The sequence below is a fragment of the Danio rerio genome, chromosome 25 (genome assembly GCF_049306965.1).
Source record: "Danio rerio strain Tuebingen ecotype United States chromosome 25, GRCz12tu, whole genome shotgun sequence".
In the NCBI taxonomy this organism is placed as follows: Eukaryota; Metazoa; Chordata; class Actinopteri; order Cypriniformes; family Danionidae; genus Danio; species Danio rerio.
The window spans coordinates 2521117-2541401 of record NC_133200.1 but is presented as its reverse complement, the minus strand read 5'-3'; the positions used below and the strand labels follow the sequence as shown (position 1 = coordinate 2541401).

The 20285-nt window shown below is 33.5% G+C and overlaps 1 protein-coding gene across 4 annotated transcripts in view; it reads left to right on the top strand.

The window, feature by feature from the left end:
* Positions 1 to 7342: 7342 nt before the first annotated feature.
* Positions 7343 to 20285, top strand: part of wnt7bb (wingless-type MMTV integration site family, member 7Bb) — a 77852-nt gene continuing 64909 nt past the window's right edge. For 2 of the 4 annotated variants that reach the window (XM_073942608.1, XM_073942606.1), the window contains exon 1: positions 7343 to 7574. Coding sequence is in view for 2 of the 4 variants with exons in the window: in XM_073942606.1 (XP_073798707.1) it covers positions 7504 to 7574 (71 nt within the window). In the remaining 2 variants the exon portion in view is untranslated. Of the gene's footprint in view, positions 7575 to 16178; positions 16452 to 20285 lie in introns of those variants that run through there. The other 2 variants (XM_073942607.1, XM_001920184.9) reach the window with 1 other exon arrangement.

Sequence of the window (20285 nt, the reverse complement as noted above, 5' to 3'; positions counted from 1 at the left end):
ATATATGTTTGAGTGTTGTTCTGGCATATTTCTGAGCTTTTATACAATAATTTGCTATTATTTTGGCTGCATTTTAAATAGATTTTAACAATAACATTTAATTAAATAATAATTTGCAAACTACTGCTCTTGTTTTTTTAAACTGCGATTACTTCTTTGGTTTTAACAGCAATTATTTGCTTATTTTATACAAATTATTTCTGTCTAAATTGTTTACAGTTTAATACAATGCACACATCTATTTCTGTGAATGACCTCTTAAAGGTATTTTCATGCATAGAATTGCCATACATTGTTGTTTATTTTATTTTATAAGTAGCGACCTCAAAAAATTTTTTGCATGACTAAAAAGACAATGAATTGCTTAGATGAGTGCATTACCACTAGTTCCCGAATCCCATTAGAAAACTGCTAGTAATGTGAAGTTGTATTGATGCCAGCTGCTATTAACCAAAGACATGCACTGTTATACCACACACGCACACACACGCAGTCCCACCCAAAACCAGTTTGCACGCACGCACAATAGTATATTTCTTGTGTTTCCACAGCAACGTTTTTCTACTAAGAATGCCCAGCATTAATTCTAAGCTTTAAAGTATTAGCTTCTCTGAATATGCTTATTAAATGTACTCCATATAATCCAGAGAAATCATATGTGTAATCCTGGGCGGTTTTGACCACAAGGGGGAGTGCTGTTTTCTCATTGGTCAGAATCTGAACCTGTGCTGATGACAACGTTGCATGTGTTCAGTCTATAAAGGCTTCAGATGTGCACATATGTACTTTTATACTGGCAGATAGGGTTCATCTGCTTGATTTTTCTCCTAAATCTCTTAAAAGCACATTAAAAATGGACATAAATCAATAGGTTCAAGTTGCCTCCTGAAATATAGAGCTATACAATCTGTCTGTGGAGGACTGAACTCGCATAACTGCATCTTGATGATAAATGTTTTGGGAAAAATTGAGATATCTGACTTTTTAGTCTTGAAACATCTGAGAATATTGTTGAAATCCCCTCATAATACCCTGAATAAACATATAAAGATTCAATTCTCCCTATTTAACCTGCAATTAAGATATTAGATAGTATTTATGTCTAATATGTATTTATGTCTAAATGCATCCTAAAAACCATGAATGTCTGCACTACAAAAAATATTTCATGGAGGTCAATTACATCATAATCTGTTATATTGTTAATAAGGGTGCACCACAGAACATGCTTTTTTAGATCAAAAGAACATCACAATTTATTATCAAAACCCCAAACTAATGCAAATGCATTGATAATATTGTGCTTGCACAAACAAAAACAGGTTTTTCATGCCAAACTGCATCCCAACCTGTTATAAACATGTTTTATGGTGATAAATTACATCACAATCTATTATAAAAACAACACATATAATTAAACTGCATTGATTAATGTTTTAAACGTGTCTTATGGTGACAAACTGCATCCCAATCTGTTAATAAAACCCAGCTGTTACTTCAGATGCATTATATCATATTTGCACCAAAAAACAAAAACTGATTTACGATGATTGCTTTTTAACTTGTTAGATAACCAAAAACTGATTCAAATGCAAAGCTTAAGGTGCTAAATATGCTTAATATAACATGCTTTTATGGAGGTAAAGTACATCATAATCTATTCTAAAAACCAAAAACTGATTCAAATGCAAAGCTTAAGGTGCTAAATATGCTTAATATAACATGCTTTTATGGAGGTAAAGTACATCATAATCTATTCTAAAAACCAAAAACTGATTCAAATGCTTTGGTAAAACAATGTTTGCACCACAAAACATGTTTTTTGGACGTAAAGTACATCACAATCTATTATTAAAACCAAAAACTAATTAAGATGCATCAAACAGGTTTTTGGTGTCGAACTGCATGTTAAAAACATGTTTATGGAGGTAAATCACATCACAATCTATTATAAACCCCCCAAAGTGCATTGATAATATAATATTGGTATCATAAACTTGTTTTATTGTGCTAAATTGCATCCCAGCCTGTTAAAAAAAATCTAAAATTGTTACTTCAAACGAATGGATACAAATAAAAAACAGTTTTATGCTTGTAGATTACTTTCTAATTTGTTAGAATACCAAAATGCAATGATTAGTATAAAGTCTGCATCACAAAACATGCTTTAATGGAGGAAAATTATAAAAAAATCAATTGTAAAAATCAAAAAAAAAAATTCAAATGCATTGGTAACACAATGTTTGCACCACAAAACATGTTTTATCCTGCCAAACTGCACTTCAACCTGTTAAAAACATGCTTTCGTGGGGGTAAATGACATCATAATCTATTGTAAAAACCTAAAACTGAATTAAATGCATTGATAATACAATGTTTGTACCAACAAAACTTTGTACCAAAGTTTTATGGTGCCAAACTGAATCCCAACCTGAAAAAAAAAACATGTTTTTAACATGTTGGAATGCAGTTTGGTACTATAAGACATGTTTTTTAGTACAAACATACGACCAATTAATTTGAATTAGTTTTTGGTTTTTATAATAGCTTATGATGCGATTTTACACTAGAGACATTACATTATCAATGGATTTGAATCCGTTTTCAGTTTTGATAACAGATTATGATGCACTTCACCTGTCTAAAACCAGTTGTTACTTCAAATGTATTGCAATATATAATGTTTGCACCTAAAGACACCGATTTATGGTGGTAGATTGCTTTAGAAAGCCAAAAACAAATTTAAATGCAATGCTTAATATAAAGTCTGCACCACAAAACCTGCTTTTATGGAGGTAAATCAGATCACAATCTTTTATACAAAACTAAAAGCTGTTTCAAATGCATTGATAATGCACTCACAAAAATAATACACTCACTTATTTAAAATGATCCCAGTGCACTGTAAAAAAAAAAAAGATGGGTTTCACACAGTTAATTCATGTTGTCCCAGAACAAATCGATTTAGTTAACTTAAATTTAAGTGGATTGAACATAAAACAATTAAGTTGTCCCAAAAAATCTCAAGAATTGTGTTGTTTCAGCTCATTTTAAACAAGCAGTTTGATCAAGCAGCATAATCTATGTTTTTGTCGATGCATTTGAATTGGTTTCTGGTTTTTATTATAGATTATGATGTACTTTACCTTCATAAAAGCATGTTTTGTGCTGAAGACTACGTTTTTATCTTTGCATTTGAATCTCCCACCAAATCAGAGCAGGCTTTTATTTAACAATTTTTTTTTATCATGTTTTTATTATGTTCTTTTATATTCGCTATTGTGTTTTAACCTGTTTGGTCAATGATTGTTTTTAGTAATGTTTATTTTGTTTTAGCATGTCTGTTGATGCTTACTGTAAGGTGACCTTGGGTGTCTAGAAAGGCGCCATTTACAAATAAAATTAATTATTATTATTATTATTATAATTGTTTGGGGGTGCAAACAACACTTTTAAAAAATGGAGGGTTCGACAAAATTCCTTCTTGTTGTTCCAGCACAAATCAATCAAGTTAACTTAATCCTTTTTACAAATTGAAGTGGATTGAACATAAAACAATTAAATTGTCCCAAAAAAAATCTTAAGAATTGTGTTGTTTCAGCTCATTTTACATAAGTAGTTTGAACAAGCAGCAGAATCATTTTTTTACAATGCATTTGAATTGGTTTTTGGTTTTTTAATAGATTGTGATGTACTTTACCTCCATTAAAGCATGTTTTGTGGTGCAGACTCTATATAAAGCTTTGCATTTGAATCAGTTTTTGGCTTTCTACAGAAAGCAATCTACCACCATAAATCAATTTTTCCATCCCTGTAAAAAAAAATGGAGAGTTGGACAAAACTCCTTCTTGTTGTTCCAGCACAAATCGATGAAGTTAACTTAGTAATTTAACAAATTTAAGTGGATATAACACAAAACAATCAAGTTGTCCCAAATAAACCTTAAGAATAGTGTTGTTTTGACCTGTTAAATAAGTAGTTTGAACGAGCAGCAAAATAATTTTTTGTCAAAGCACTGAAAAACATTTTGTCTGCAGAACTGTTGCAAACAATTTATTTGTGTTGAATTTAAACAAACAAATTACATTTAATAAAATTCAACTTAACTTGTTTGTTTAAATTCAGCCCAAATAAATAGTTTAAAGCCACTTAATGTAAAAAAAAATTGAGTAAATCCAAGGAATCATCTCAATCATTTTTTTCAGTTTCCATTTGAATCAGTTTTTGGTTTTTATAATAGACCATGATGCAATTTATCTCCATTACAGCATGTTTCTGTAGACTTTGTTTTAAACTTTGCATTTGAATCAGTTTTTGGTTTTTATAATAGACCATGATGCAATTTACCTCCATTACAGCATGTTTCTGTAGACTTTGTTTTAAACTTTGCATTTGAATCAGTTTTTGGTTTTTATAATAGACCATGATGTAATTTACCTCCATTACAGCATGTTTCTGCAGACTTTGTTTTAAACTTTGCATCTTTTTCATCAGTTTTTGGCTTTCTAAATCAGAAACCAATCTACCACCATTAATAAAAAAATGGGGGGCAAACAACACTATAAAAAATGGTGAGCTCAACAAACCACCTTAATGTAGTCCCAGCACAAATCAATTAAGTTAACCTAATAATTTCTAGAAATTTAAGTGGATTTTTGTCAATATTTTTGGTTTTATAATAGATTATGATGTACTTTACCTCTACAAAAGCATGCTTTGTGCTGCAGACTTTAGAGTAAGCTTTCCATTTGAATCAGCTTTTGGCTTTCTAAATCTAAAAGCAAATTACTACCATGAATATATATATATATTTGAAAACATCACTGTAAATAAATTGAGGGTTCGACAAAATTCCTTCTTGTTGTTCCAGCACAAATCAATCAAGTTAACTTAATCATTTTACAAATTTAAGTGGATTGAACGTAAAACTATCAAGTTGTGCCCCCAAAAAAGTTAAGAATTTTGTTGTTTCAGCTCATTTTAAATAAGTAATTTTTTTCCTTAATGCATTTCAAATGTTTCTTGGTTTTTATAATAGATTGTGATGTACTTTACCTCCATTAAAGTATGTTTTATGGAGGAGACTTTGCATTTGAACCCATTTTTGGCTTTCTAAACCAGACAGCAGTCTACCCCTTTATATCAGTTTTCCTTGGTGCAAACATTATCAATGCATTTGAATCAGTTTTTAGCTTTGAATAATAGATTATGATCTAATTTACCTCCATTAAAGCATGTTTTGTGGTGCAGACTCTATATAAAGCTTTGCATTTGAATCAGTTTTTGGCTTTCTACAGAAAGCAATCTACCACCATAAATAAATTTTTCCATCCCTGTAAAAAAAAATGGAAAGTTGGACAAAACTCCTTCTTGTTGTTCCAGCACAAATCGATGAAGTTAACTTAGTAATTTAACAAATTTAAGTGGATATAACATAAAACAATCAAGTTGTCCTAAATAAACCTTAAGAATAGTGTTGTTTTGACCTGTTAAATAAGTAGTTTGAACGAGCAGCAAAATAATCTTTTGTCAATGCACTGAAAAACATTTTGTCTGCAGAACTGTTGCAAACAATTTATTTGTGTTGAATTTAAACAAACAAATTACATTTAATAAAATTCAACTTAATTTGTTTGTTTAAATTCAGCCCAAATAAATAGTTTAAAGACACTTAATGTAAAAAAATTGAGTAAATCCAATGAATCATCTGAATCATTTTTTTCAGTTTCCATTTGAATCAGTTTTTGGTTTTTATAATAGACCATGATGCAATTTACCTCCATTACAGCATGTTTCTGCAGACTTTGTTTTAAACTTTACATTTGAATCAGTTTTTGACTTTCTAAATCAGAAACCAATCTACCACCATTAATAAAAAAATTGGGGGGCAAACAACACTATAAAAAATGGAGAGCTCAACAAAACTCCTTAATGTAATCCCAGCACAAATCAATTAAGTTAACCTAATAATTGCTAGAAATTTAAGTGGATTTTTGTCAATATTTTTGGTTTTATAATAGATTATGATGTACTTTACCTCCATTAAAGTATGTTTTGAGGTGGAGACTTTGCATTTGAACCCATTTTTGGCTTTCTAAGCCAGACAGCAGTCTACCTCCTTATATCTGTTTTTTGGTGTAAACATTATCAGTGCATTACCAGCTTTTGGCTTTCTAAATCTGAAAGCAAATTACTACCATAAATATATATTTTTGAAAACATCACTGTAAATAAATTGAGGGTTCGACAAAATTCCTTCTTGTTGTTCCAGCACAAAATTCCTTCTTGTTAACTTAATCAAGTTAACTTAATCATTTTACAAATTTAAGTGGATTGAACGTAAAACTATCAAGTTGTGCCCCAAAAAAAGTTAGGAATTTTATTGTTTCAGCTCATTTTAAATAAGTAAATTTTTTCCTTAATGCATTTCAATTGTTTCTTGGTTTTTATAATAGATTGTGATGTACTTTACCTCCATTAAAGTATGTTTTATGGAGGAGACTTTGCATTTGAACCCATTTTTGGCTTTCTAAACCAGACAGCAGTCTACCCCTTTATATCAGTTTTCCTTGGTGCAAACATTATCAATGCATTTGAATCAGTTTTTAGCTTTGAATAATAGATTATGATCTAATTTTCCTCCATTAAAGCATGTTTTGTGATGCAGACTTTATATTAAGCTTTACATTTTAATCCGTTTTAGGCTTTCTAAATTAGAAAGCAATCTACCACTTTTTTTGGGTGCAACCATCACAACATTTACACCACAAAACATCACTCATTTGTTTTTGTGTCGCTAAACAGCATCCTAATCCTTCAGAAAACCAGCTCTCTCCAAATGCATAGTTTTCTCCCCTTGAGTGTGCAAAAAAAAAAAACACCTCCCTCTCTAGTTCCTCCTTCGTGAAACATCAACCATGAGACATGCATGCATGGAATGATCACTTTGTTGCGTGATTGTGCAATAGACTTACAGCCAATTTCATTATGAAAAGGGAGGGTTGAGCCTCGATGCCTTTCATTTGCGGTCCGTGCATTCGGAGCACGTGTTTCAAGCACTGTAAAAAGGAAAGAAAAAAAAGCTCTCATCTGCGAGCGTAAAGCCGAAGGGGCGTGGATAAAGGCTTGAGTTACCTGCCCTAGACTTTCACCTGCGGAGAAATGGAAAGAATTCAGCACAGCAGCAGCAGTGGCAGTCGACGAGAACATAAAACCGTCGGCATTCCATCACACGCATAAAGAGAGGGAGAGGGAGAAAAGAGGAGGAGGAAGTCGACAGGTTCACCTGAAAACATTGGGACTCGCTCCTCCTTGAAAACCCAGTGTCTGTAAGCCTAGATCTGCTTTTTGGAAGGCAGGACAGGACGGTGAAGCATCCTGACTATGGCTCTCGGGTTTCTGACTGCAGCGGGAATCAGAAAGACGCGTCGGAGAGACAGAAAGAGCGTGTTTACCTGCGCAGGTGGAATGATGTGAGCTGGATTTCTGCATTGATCGGACATCATGGTCAGACCCCTACGCTTGTGGATCTTTAACGTGCTGCTGTGTTTCGGCATTATCTATTCCAGACTCGGGTGAGTGGGTGATGCATGCTATATATTTTATGCATGCATTTTTATATAGAGATTTCAGGGCAAAATGATTAGTGCAATATTTATTTCAAATATTTCTCAGGTGGAGTTTTTTTTTAGAGTATTAACGATAATATTTTTTCTTATGAAGAAAGTTTTAGTTCTTTTATTTCAGCAGTAATAAAATATGCTTTTAATACATATTTTAAGGTCAACATTATTATATGACTTGCCTAATTACCCTAACTTTAACCTCATTAACCTAGTTAAGCCTTTAAATGTCACTTTAAGCTGAAAACTAGAATCTGGAAAAATATCTAAGCAAATATTATGTGCTGTCATCATGGCAAGGAGAAAAGAAATCAGTTATTAGAATATATATATACTATATTATGTTTAAAAATATGCTGAAAAATCACCTCTCCGTAAGGGAAAAATATAAAAGAATTCAAATGCACTAGTTAATAATTCTGTATATGAAAGTTTGTGCATTTTATGTATTATTTTTTTATTTATTGATTGATTTATTTATATTTTAAAAATTATGCTATGTTTAAAGTTTAACAGTGCAAATATTTCATGCAGACTTTTAATTTATTTGAGATGTACACATGCATTTTAAAATTGTAGGTTTTTGGTCAATTAAAACACAGATCTTATATCGATTTACAACTGTTATGTTAACTGTTTTCCACCTATCAGGGAATATCAACAAAACGTCTTGGCAAAGTTTTGAGCAAACATTGTGTTTCAGTAAAGTAAGTAGAATAATAATAATTCAGAATTATGTGGCCTTTGATAATGTTCTTAAAATCTGAGCACAAAAAATGTTATTTCTGCATTAAAATGTTATTAATACGTACAGTGCTCAGCATATACGAGTACACCCCTCACAAATCTCTCATTTATATTCATATTTTCTATAGGATGTGATAAAATATTATATTTGTGCATATACATTAGATTAATTAGGACTAAAGCCAAAACTGGAACTAATCTCACAAAATAACTTACAATAATGGCCTAAAAATTAGTAGCTTAAATTTATATGTTAGGGAAAAATATAAATACAATTTTAAAAAAATAGCAAAAATTTTGAAAAAAAGACAAGATTTAGTTGAAATTTTGCAGTTTGTAAGTTTTTTTTTTGTTGCAATATTTAGCATGTTTTATGTATTATCAAATGTATTATCTTTCTATTCCTAAATATGTTTAGTGAATAAAATTTTATTTTAATTATTTAACAAATCTGTTTTGTTTAAATGCACCAAAATATATAATCTATATTCACTGAGAAATGGATAAAAATATTAACTTTCAAAATGAGGTGTACTCATTAATGCAGAGCACTGTAGTTTGTTGTTCCAGTGTTTTGAAAATGTTACTGCAAACGTTTCCATGTTTGCAAACTTATAAAGTTGTAAGTAGGTTTGTAATCTCCAAAACAGTAAAGTTTAATAATTTGTCTTAATTTTTTCATTGGAATGTGTTCTAGATAATAAATATTACCATATATTGTTATTATGATTTTCATAATACAATATCCTGTATTGTAAAAACTATATTTTTAAACAGCAAACCGTTTATAATGAGCGACATTGATGGCATTTGAAAGGAAAAAGAAATGAACTGTCATGTTTCAGGCACGGTGGCTGAGTAGTTAGCACTATGGTCTCACAGTAAGAAGGTCGCTGGTTCGAGCCTGGCTGGGTCAGTTGGTGTTTCTGTGTGGAGTTTGCATGTTCTCCCCGTGTTGTCATGGGTTCCCTCCGGTTGCTCCGGTTTCCCCCACAGTCCAAACACATGCGCTATAGGGGAATTGATGAACTAAATTTGCTGTAGTGTATGAGTGTGAATGTGAGAGTGTATGTGTGTTTCCTAGTACTGGGTTGCAGCTGGAAGGGCATCCGCTGTGTTAAACGCATGCTGGATAAGATGGCGGTTCTACTAATAATAAGAATAAAGTCCCAACTTATAAATATAAGTCTAAATGAATAATGGGACTAAACTGAAGGAAAATAAATGAATGTCATGTTTTACTGGTGAACCGATTTTACCAAATTGTCAGCAATAATTGTTCAATCATGTAAAATATGAAGTATTTTTCTATTATAGTATGATGAATTATTATTTAATAAATATTAAGTGTAGGTCAGAATGAATCCAGGCTTTCTTCAGGTTTAAATTGAAGACTTTTTAAGATCTTTTTAAGACCATTATGAATTAAATTTTAGACTCAAACAGGCCTAAACATTTTTTTTTTCTAATGGCCAAGTTGGTTGGCACAAAAAACAAAAAAACAATGTAATTTTTTTGTAGAGACATATTTTAATGCGTCAAAACAAGGAAACTCTAGTTGTACACCCTTTTTTATTGACAAGTTTAACATTGTTAAAAGTTTATTTATTATTTAGACACTGACATTAATAATCAAAAATATACATTTATTGACTTTTGGGAATTGATTGAGAGTAATTTATCATGTAAAATTGATATCTTGCTTTGTTATTATCATGAAGAATTGTGTAATTTTAATTTTCTTTCCCTTATTAGTGAATTTAATTAACAGAAATTGCTGTAAAAACAGCTTGTAAATTGGATCTCTTTGCAATATAAATATGTAATATAAAAAAAGCTTTAATGAGATGGATTGTTGATGGATGTTGACCCGATTAGGTAGCTTTACTTGGACAGTGGGAAATTAAGACCTGTTTAAAAAGATTTAAGACCTACAACACAATATTTCAGTGAATTTAGGATTGGTTAAGACTTGTTAAGGCCTAAAATTTTGTTTGTGAAATTGAAGACATTTTAAGACTTTTTAAGACCCCACAGGGACCCTGCAATATGGTGTTTATTTAGACATAAATACGATTCGGCGAATGATAATGATGATGATGGGGACATTATTTCACCAATATTTAATATCTTTTAAACACATACTTTGCTTGTACTTAATATTCTTTCTCTATTTAAATATAGTTACTTTATTCATTCATTCATTTTCTTTTTGGCTTAGTCCCTTTATTAATCCGGGGTCGCCACAGCAGAATGAACCGCCAACTTTTCCAGCAAGTTTTTACGCAGCAGATGCCCTTCCAGCCGCAACTCATCTCTGGGGAAAATAGTTACTTTAGTACACTTCATTTGCGGACACTGAAAGTGTGTTGTTTTAAACTTTTCAGACGTTTGAAAAACTGGAGAACCCAAATATATCTTTATATAAGCCCTAATATGTCTTGTTTGTCGAATAAAATTATTTTTGTTGCATTATCCTCCACTTCTTAGCCTGACTTACTTCCTATTATCTGTATTGCTTTTTGTAATGCATGTTTCGTAGTATGTGGCTCTGTGCATTACACCTGCTCACTGATCCCAGAACTGGATTATTTAGAGCGGCGGATTTTATCTTTTCTCTGTTTTTCTTAGTAAACTAGTTTAAAGGAAGATCCACGCTATGTGGTTCACTCTTTCTCTAGCTTTCACCTCTCTATACCCTCACTCGGTAATAACAGCATGCCGAGTTGTATTTCCACATTCCTTCACCCTTCAGTTTTGCAAGACCTCACCTGAATTCTTTGGGGATTTGCTTGTATTCCAAAAGAGGGTCGCCTGTCATCTAGTCTATTCATGATTTACTTGTTACAGTTAACTCTTTCTCGCTCATCGCTTGTTTTTACGCTCTCCGCATTGCCTTACTCTCAACCATTCAAAAATGAGCTTCCTATATCATATCTCGATCTGCGTTTGCCTTTCTGCATGCACAAACAGATTGAGGATCATATTTTTTTATCCGTCTTTTGAAGTGGAAATCCATTCATGCCGCTGCTATTTACCCAAAACAGGTGATTATTTTCAGCTTACGGTGACTTATAAACTCTAAAACCACCACATGAGTCACTTCGGTCTGATTTTGGGGCTTTTTGCGAGCACGTTTGTCATGAAGTTAAAGAGCTGAGATTAATCAGCCTCACAAGACCTCATATGACTGAAAGCATGCGTTGAGATGTTCAGATAATGTGGGGTCTCGTCAGGTCAAACCTGTTTTGTCACCCCTGAGGCTTGAGATCTGTCACTATACCCCCTTCGCCCTTTCCACCATGATGACATACAGCACATGCAGGTACAAGCACTGCGTTTCACTCAGCGCATTAATAACGCTGGCCTACAGATTTATGGGTTACGTTTTGGAGAGCAGCGTATGTTAACTTGTTTTTATCTTCTAAGAGCTTCCTTAATGGTTCAGTTTAGAAACTGAAAACAAAGGCTCTTAAGGCTGTTTAGTAGGTACCAAGAAGTCTAGTGAAACACTAGATCGAGTGAAACCTGGTATTTATGTTTTGTCAAATCAAAAATTCTAATTGAACGCTTGTTTTTATTTTTTTATTTGCTTGTTTATTTTACAGGGACGATACACTTGACATTGTTATACAAAGATAACCGATGTTGTGTACATAGGGCATATAGCATAAAGCTAATTTGCAGCCCTCGTCCCTGGTTAGGCTTTAAATTATAATAAATAAATAAATAAATAAATAAATAAATAAATAAATAAATAAATAAATAAATAAATAAAATAAAATTAAATTAAATTAAATTAAATTAAATTAAATTAAATAAATAAATAAATAAATAAATAATAATAATAATAATAATAATAAAGAAAACCGGCAAGAATAAAACACAATGCAGCAAACATGTACAATATTTACAGAGCCATAACCATAAGATGCAAGTCCATATGGATAAAGAGAAATGTAAATGGGACCAACCTGAAAGAGTAATGCTTAATGTTCACATTGCTGTAAAGATTTCAACCATTCTTTCAGCTTTACAGAAAAAACTGGGAGTTCTGATTGTAACTTTAAATGAACAGGAATGGCATTCCATAGATGTGAACCTTTTACTGAAAAGGATGACTGACCCACAGCGGTTCTGCATCTGCGGATTCTACAATTCCCACTTACCGCCCCTCTAGTCTTTGCCCCATCACTACTGAATTTATTTATTAACTCATAAACTATTCAATTCAATTCAGCTTTATTTGTATAGCGCTTTTACAATGTAGATTGTGTCAAAGCAGCTTTACATAAATGGTCATAGTAACTAGAACAGTGTGGCTCAGGTTTTAGTGTTTAAGTTCAGTTCAGTTCAGTTTAGCTCAGTTCAGTGTGATTTAATCATTACTGAGAGTTCAAACACTGAAGAGCAAATTCATCGATGCGTAGCTCTACCAATCCTGAACGATGTGAGGCAGTGGCGACAGCGGAGAGGGAAAAAAAACTTCACCTGATGGGAGTGAAGAAAAAAAAACCTTGAGGGAACCAGACTCAGTTGGGCACGACCATTTTAATTTCTCCGCTGGCCAAAAGTCTTGTGCAGAGCTTCATTCGCCGTGGTTAAGGCTGGAAGATGGCCTCACTACTTTAGGAGCAAGACCATGTATACACTTAAACATGTTTTTTTAAAAACGAAAACTTTAAAAAACTATCAAAACTTAACAAATTATATTTTTTAAGAATTTGACAATGGTGCCATCTTATTGGTTTTTGATCCATTACTTTTAAAGTTTGTTTGTAAAGAGATATTACAGGCTTAACAACTGACTGGGTTGCTTGACCCCAGATTATTGCACAATAAGACATACGTGAAAATATCATAGCATGCACAAAAATTTGCGCTGCTTTAAGAGATATCTTATCATACGAAACAGTTTAAATTTGTCTTAATAGCCTTAGACATTTTCTTGATGTGGGCATCAAACTTAAGCTTCGAGTCTATGATGACACCTAGGTATTTAAATTCACTCACTTCCTTAATTTCCTTTTGTTCAATTTGGATTTTAAATGCATTTAGTGCTCTGTTTTTTGAGGAGAAACACATTGAAACTGTTTTGTTGTAATTTAGAGTTAGACAGTTGTCCTTCAGCCAGTGGGAAATACAGACCAGTTGATTAGTTAACATTTCTGCAGCCTTTTAACATTTCTGCAGCTGTAAGCTTCTACTGTTGAACATCGGTGGCAATGACACGGTGGTGTCTCAAGAATCTAATTGGAAATACAAATCTTCTGACATCAGTTTTAGGGGTGGTTATACAGCAATTAATTCAACCCAAGCTCATTCTGAAAACTTAGCCCTATATACAGTTGAAGTCAGAATTATTCGCCCCCCTTTGAATAGTTTTCTTTTTTAAATATTTCCCAAATGATGTTTAACAGAGCAAGGAAATTTTCACAGTATGTCTGACAATATTTTTTCTTCTGGAAAAAAGTCTTATTTGTTTTATTTCAGTTTGAATAAAAGCAGTATTTAATTTTTTAAAAGCCATTTTAATAGGGTTGTCATAATAGTTTTTTCGTTGCACCGCCATGCAGACGCAGACAATTTTGGTATCGGTTTAGTAATGATCATAACCGGTTATTATGTACTGACGTCATTTATCTCCTATGCGCTCTGTCGCGAGGGAGGTGAGCGCCGGTATTTACAACATTTTTATTTTCGCTCGACATTACAACCACTGCTCCCTTTAAGCCCTCGCAATATGTCTATGTTTGTGTATGTGTGTGAATGAGAGACAGTAGCCCCTTTCACACAGTGATACCGGTAAATGTCCGGAAAATTTCCGGAACGACTTTACCGGTATATACAAAAAAGCGCTGTTCACACAGGCGAGGACGTTACGGAAATTTTCCGGAAAAGAGCATTCACACATCCATTCCAAAATACCGGTAAATTCTGCCATCATTCACCACAAATGAGCTTTAAACGGCTGCGCTTGTGTTTGTAAACATTTGACTAAATTACAAACTCTGTGGATGATCAATATTGTGAACAACTTTCGCAGGATCACTTTCGCATGTCGAGATGTTCATAATATGTGCGTGTGCAGGCGCTCACAGGCTGTTTCACAGGCACACGCAAAGCTTGAAGGTAAACAAACAACGGCTTATCATAAGCATCTCATCGATGATTATTTACACAGTTGGCATAAAGAAGAACATATAAACGTGATCTGACTAACTTCTAGCAGCTAAATGTGCCTGGAAAAATATTCAAAGGCTTTTATTCTCATAAACTGCGCGGACGTAAATGCGTCTGACTGTTGTGATTGGCTAAAGCAGACGTCTCACGTCAGCACGTTCTAGACGTGCACGCGCTTATTACGGCAATCTTCCTTCTGCATTCACACAGCGCAGCATTCCGGCAAATTGCCGGTAATGTTACAACTTCTCTTTCCGGAAAATAGCCAGAACGAATTTACCGGTATTTTCAAAAAGGACCTGTTCACACATACAACCTTGTTTACTGTTGCCAAGGAAACTCTATACAGACGTGAAAATATGTGATTTTTTGACTTTTGATTTTGTGGTCTGCATTTTAATCATGCCGTTTTCTGAGGAAACTCATTTCCGGCGCGAAAATACATTGAAAAATAAATTGTATTCTAGCGCGACTGTAAAATCTTAGTTTAAAACACTTCCAAAAGTTTGTGGAAGTATGTACATCTATCATATTATATCTATACTATCTTTGTATATGTAAGCTACAGGGTTTCTTTCCTAAATAAAGATCACACGAGTGATCTTTGACATCATGACAAATGTGCTCGCAAAAGCCCGAAAATCAGACTAAAGTGACTCATGTAGTGTGTTTTAGGTTGAGCAACACCTATTACAAGAACAGCTCCACTGCATGGATAAATATTTTTTTAACTTTTGAATCGGTGGGCTGCATTTTAATAAAGCCGTTTTCTGAGGGAAACTCGTTTTCGGCGCGAAAATCGGTTGAGGCTTGTCCCGCGCGAAAATAAATTGCATTGTAGCGCCCCTCAGACTGTAAAAGTTTAGTTTAAAACACTTCCAAATAATGTATAAGTGTGTACATCTATAATAACATCCTAAGTAATGACAGTATGAATCTTTTGTCAGTATTCTGGCCAGTAGCTAATACTTCTAGTGCTTTAGCTATCATTAGCCCATTTTGCAAAGTGAAATTAATCGAAAATACACTTGCAAAGTATTTTTTGTTATCACTTAACCACTGAAGCTTAAAATGTCTAATTAAACGTCTGATACATTTTTTTTACGTTTGTTTGTGTAGGCAGTATTTCTGTCTGAATAATCTTTGACATCATGACAAAAGGCTTGCCTGAAAAGACTTAAGAAAATAAGACTTAAGTGACTTGTAGTGGGGTTTTAGTACTAGATATATTTGATATGAAGATGATATGATATAGATGTAGAATTTTTATGTGTAATCTGTCTGTATAAAGGCCATTAATTATGTATGCAAGCCATTTCTTGCACATTCCACTGATACATATTTAAATATAAAACACAAATCTGTACTATACAAAAAAAAAACAAGTGTTTCCGTTCTACTATGTTCATGCAGGCCGGCTACAACAACATTTAACTCTTAAATAAACCTGTCATCGCTTTAGGGATTCTCGTTTACCTCTCCTGCGGGCACGGACGCGGTGTCAGTGTGGCCCCTAGTGGCCCCTTTATCCAAAAGTGGGCGGATGGTGGTGTGATGGTGCCGTCCTCTGCCCAATGGCAGCCCGGAGTCTCCGGAGAGGAGAGAGCCACTTCTGTTTCCATCCCCAAATCCCCCCAAAAAAACATCAGCCCGCACCGACGGAACGAAGCGCGCGATGACACAGCGCGTCTGGGAGTTTTTACGCGCAGCCTAGAAAAAGCTCCGTTCCCGCGCACCACGGACGCGCAACTGGAACTAAACGCGTTTCTTTCTCTCAGTCCGTCAGAAAAGGCGTCGGATCGCTCCATATGTCACCATGATCCTCTTCTCGTCGCGCAGTGTGCTGCTGTCTGTCTATTATCCGCAGATCTTCCTCATCCTCACCAGCGGGAGCTACCTGTAAGTGTTTCAATCTGTTTTAATACCATCTAAAGTTTGGACAAAGTTGACTAGACGTTTAATTTTCACGATGGATCTATCAGCTTTTAATTAAACGTTTAGACGCGAGCTTATGAATGGATTTTCTGTACAAAAGTGGCATTTAAAAGCGTGTTTTGACATCGATAGTCGGGCAGGTGATGGAAAGCCATCCAACAAGTGTTTAGCATGCATGGGAATTCCTTCAGTGGTGTTTAAAACATCGCACATCAGTCAGAGAGTCATCCAAGAATGGGATTTCTATCATAACTCAATGGAAAATTACAAAAAAAAAATTGACTTGTTTTATTGGGAATTCTAGACACTGAGATTTTTGTTGTGAATTATTATAAATCTTAAGCGATTTGTGCATTTTACAAGTTTATGTTTGAAACTAACTTCAAATACATTGATATTATGATCTTTTAGGATTGCTTAAAAATTGGGACAGAAATGGCTAAAATGGATTTTTCAGGATTTTTTGATGGAATGTCTAAAACTGAAATCTAGAAATTAAATAGTTTTGATTTTCTTGATATATATATATATATATATATATATATATATATATATATATATATATATATATATAGGTCACTATATCATTGCCTACCTTCATCATAGATGTCAAACTGTAGAGTTTTCATAACTTTTAAAAATGCTAGTTACAATAAAGAAGTTGTCCAAACGCTTGAAAGATCGGATGTATTATTCAAACATTAACGTTTAGCATTGATCCAGGGAGGTTTCTGCATCTGGAGGCTTTTTCTGAATGAACTCCTGACGCACTGAGTAAATATGGTAGTTAATATTTGATGCAGGCAAGCTTAATGAATGATGCCATGATGGTATTAATGAAACACTTTCTGTTGGGGCACCAAATGCAAGATTCAGTTCCGTTTGTGTGTTGCTTGATTATTTAATCTCATTGGTCTCATTAAAAGGATGTAGATAAGAAATGCTGCTCACACAACATTTGGTGAAATATACACAAACGAAATGTTGTTGTTTTATTTTAAATTTAAATGGCTTTTTTTTTGTTTTGTTTATGCATATTTGACCCAATGTTAAGTTACAAAACCCAGCATGTTTTGTGCATTGATAACAATTAGTTTAGTCAGGTGACCTGGATATATGTCATGTGGTTACATCCATGTTTATTTAAATCTAGCATATTTTAATATGAATGAATCGTTTTTGGATCAGAATATATAAAAATACACTCCTAATGTAGCAAAGTGAAGATTGCAATGGGTTACGATGTAGGAGAGGGTGTTAAAGTGTGAATGTAAGTGTTCAGTGTTGAAGCTGAATGGAGGAGAATTTCATTTGGCCACTGAGTGGCAGAGAAGTTCAGTAAGATTCATATATAAAGTGTATCTGCGTTCACTTATGAGTTACTCTGCTTTTATAGACAGACAGTTCCTCATTTCACCTGCTCTATACACCAGTGTTACATGATTTGAATTAAAATCCAATAATACAACTGAAACAGGAAGAAAAGTTATGTCAGTATTAATAATTTCTATGTAGACACAAGTTTTAAAGAGGAAGTCCATTCAAAAATGAAAATTCTCTCATCATTAACTCATCCTCCCCTTGTTCCAAACCTGTTTGACTTTCTTTCTTTTGGTATGGATGTCAAACATTCTTCAGAACATCTTGTTTTTGTTTAACAGAAGAAATAAAGTCATAAAGGATTGGAACCACTTGAGGGAAAAGTGCATTTCATTTTAATTCGTGACTTCAAACAAGCAACTTCAACACTGGCATCAGTCATAACTGATTTACTGTGCACTGATTTCTATAGCAGTAGTAGAAGCTGACAAATTATCCATTGATATAATTAGGGATTTTCAGCAGAATGTGCAATAATGGACAAAATGATCAGAAACATCATGAAACGGCAAAAACATGCATGCATCTAGTCAACAAACTGGATTAAATCGGTGACAACTTGCCCTGGCTTTGCTTTGCTTTATGTTCAAAATATAAATTTACAAAAATGCAAACGGTTAATTAGGCATCTATGCATTTGAAAAAGCCCTGCAAAGGTAAACCACTTCATTTTAAGGTACAATTCTCGCTAGTAACATGACTTTTAGCTCAATAAACTACTAACATACTGATTAATATACAGTTGAAGTCAGAATTATTAGCCCCCCTGTTAATTTTTTCCCCCAATTTCTGTCTAACGGAGAGCAGATTTCATTAGCACATTTTTAATCATAATAGTTTTAATAACTCATCTCTAATAACTGATTTATTTTATCTTTGTCATGATGACAGTAAATAATATTAGACTAGATATTTTCAAGACACTTCTATACAGCTTAAACTAGCTTAACTAGGTTAATTAGGGTAACTAGGCAGGTTAGGGGAATTAGGCAAGTTATTGTATAATGATGGTTTGTTTTGTAGACTATTGAAAAAAATAGCTTAAAGGGGCTAATATTATTGACCTTAAAATGGTTTTAAAAAATTAAAAACAGCTTTTATTCTTGCCGAAATAAAACAAATAAGACTTTCTCCGGAAGAAAAGAATATTATCAGACATACTGTGAACATTTCCTTACTCTGTTTAACAGCATTTGGGAGATATTTAAAAAAAGAAAATACAATTTAAAGTGGGGCGAATAATTCTGACTTCAACTGTATATTACGATTGTAGGTATTGGGTTTAGGCATGTAGAATATGATCATACTTCCTCAGTGCTAATAACCAGCCCATATCATATCAATAGGCAGGTATAGTGGGAATTAGTAATTCAAGTCTTCCCTATTGACCTTACCCTAAAATGTGGAAGTGCGCCTGTTTTCTCGATTGTTTTAGAACGAATAAACGGCAGAAAACGGTCAAACTACTTGCTCTACAAACAAATATTTGCATGACTATACAGACCAAGTAGAATAATATAATAAGGAAATATCAGTTTGCAACATCAAACCGCGAAACGAGCAGTTTTTAACGTCTAAAAATGAATGGAAGTGAATGAGACCGGAAGCCTCTAGCCAAACGAATACCGAAGAATAAGGTGACTACAATACGTACAGTTGTAGTTAGCTACAGGATTTAGGGATGTAGACTAAAATCATACTTCACAAATGCTAATAACCAGCCCATATCTTATTAATAGGCAGATACCAAGACATTAATGAAAGTCTTTCCTAATCATTATGTACACAAATGCCAGAATATACTCAATAAAGACCATGTTGTTAATAATTACTGGAACATTTGGTTTATTTTTGCCTCTTACTGAAGTAAAACACATTTGACTGTCAGTCGAAACGCTGTGAAATAAATTTCCTAATCATTTCTTCCAAAAAACCTTGTTGTGTCTCTCGGTTAAATGACCTCCAGACCGAGGTTTTCAAGGTCTGAGTTTAGCAGCTGGAGACCCCGAACTCAATCTTTAAAATAGATGTGGCTTCTTGTTGCTGTTTAAGTGGGTACGCCTATGTATAGCATTGGAGCGACACCATTGTTTGCTTTTACGTTTTAAACCATCTCTATTCGGCACATTGCACATTTGATACATTTTGTGGAATTAATGGCTTTTAAAGAGAGGTTTGAAGAGGAAGTGCGTGGTCTGTGCTTTTTTCCTCGCTAATATTTATGGGAATGCTTGAGTTTTTTTAGGAAGTCAGAGGGTACAAATGCATCTCACAGGCAGGGTGAATCTACAGTACTTCATCTTAATGCTGTTTTAACACACTCTAGTCTAATTTAAACAAGCTTTATGAGGAAATTTTGGTTTGATAAAAATAAACGTTGATATTTTGTATAGTGGTTGATTTCCAGTGTAAAGTTTT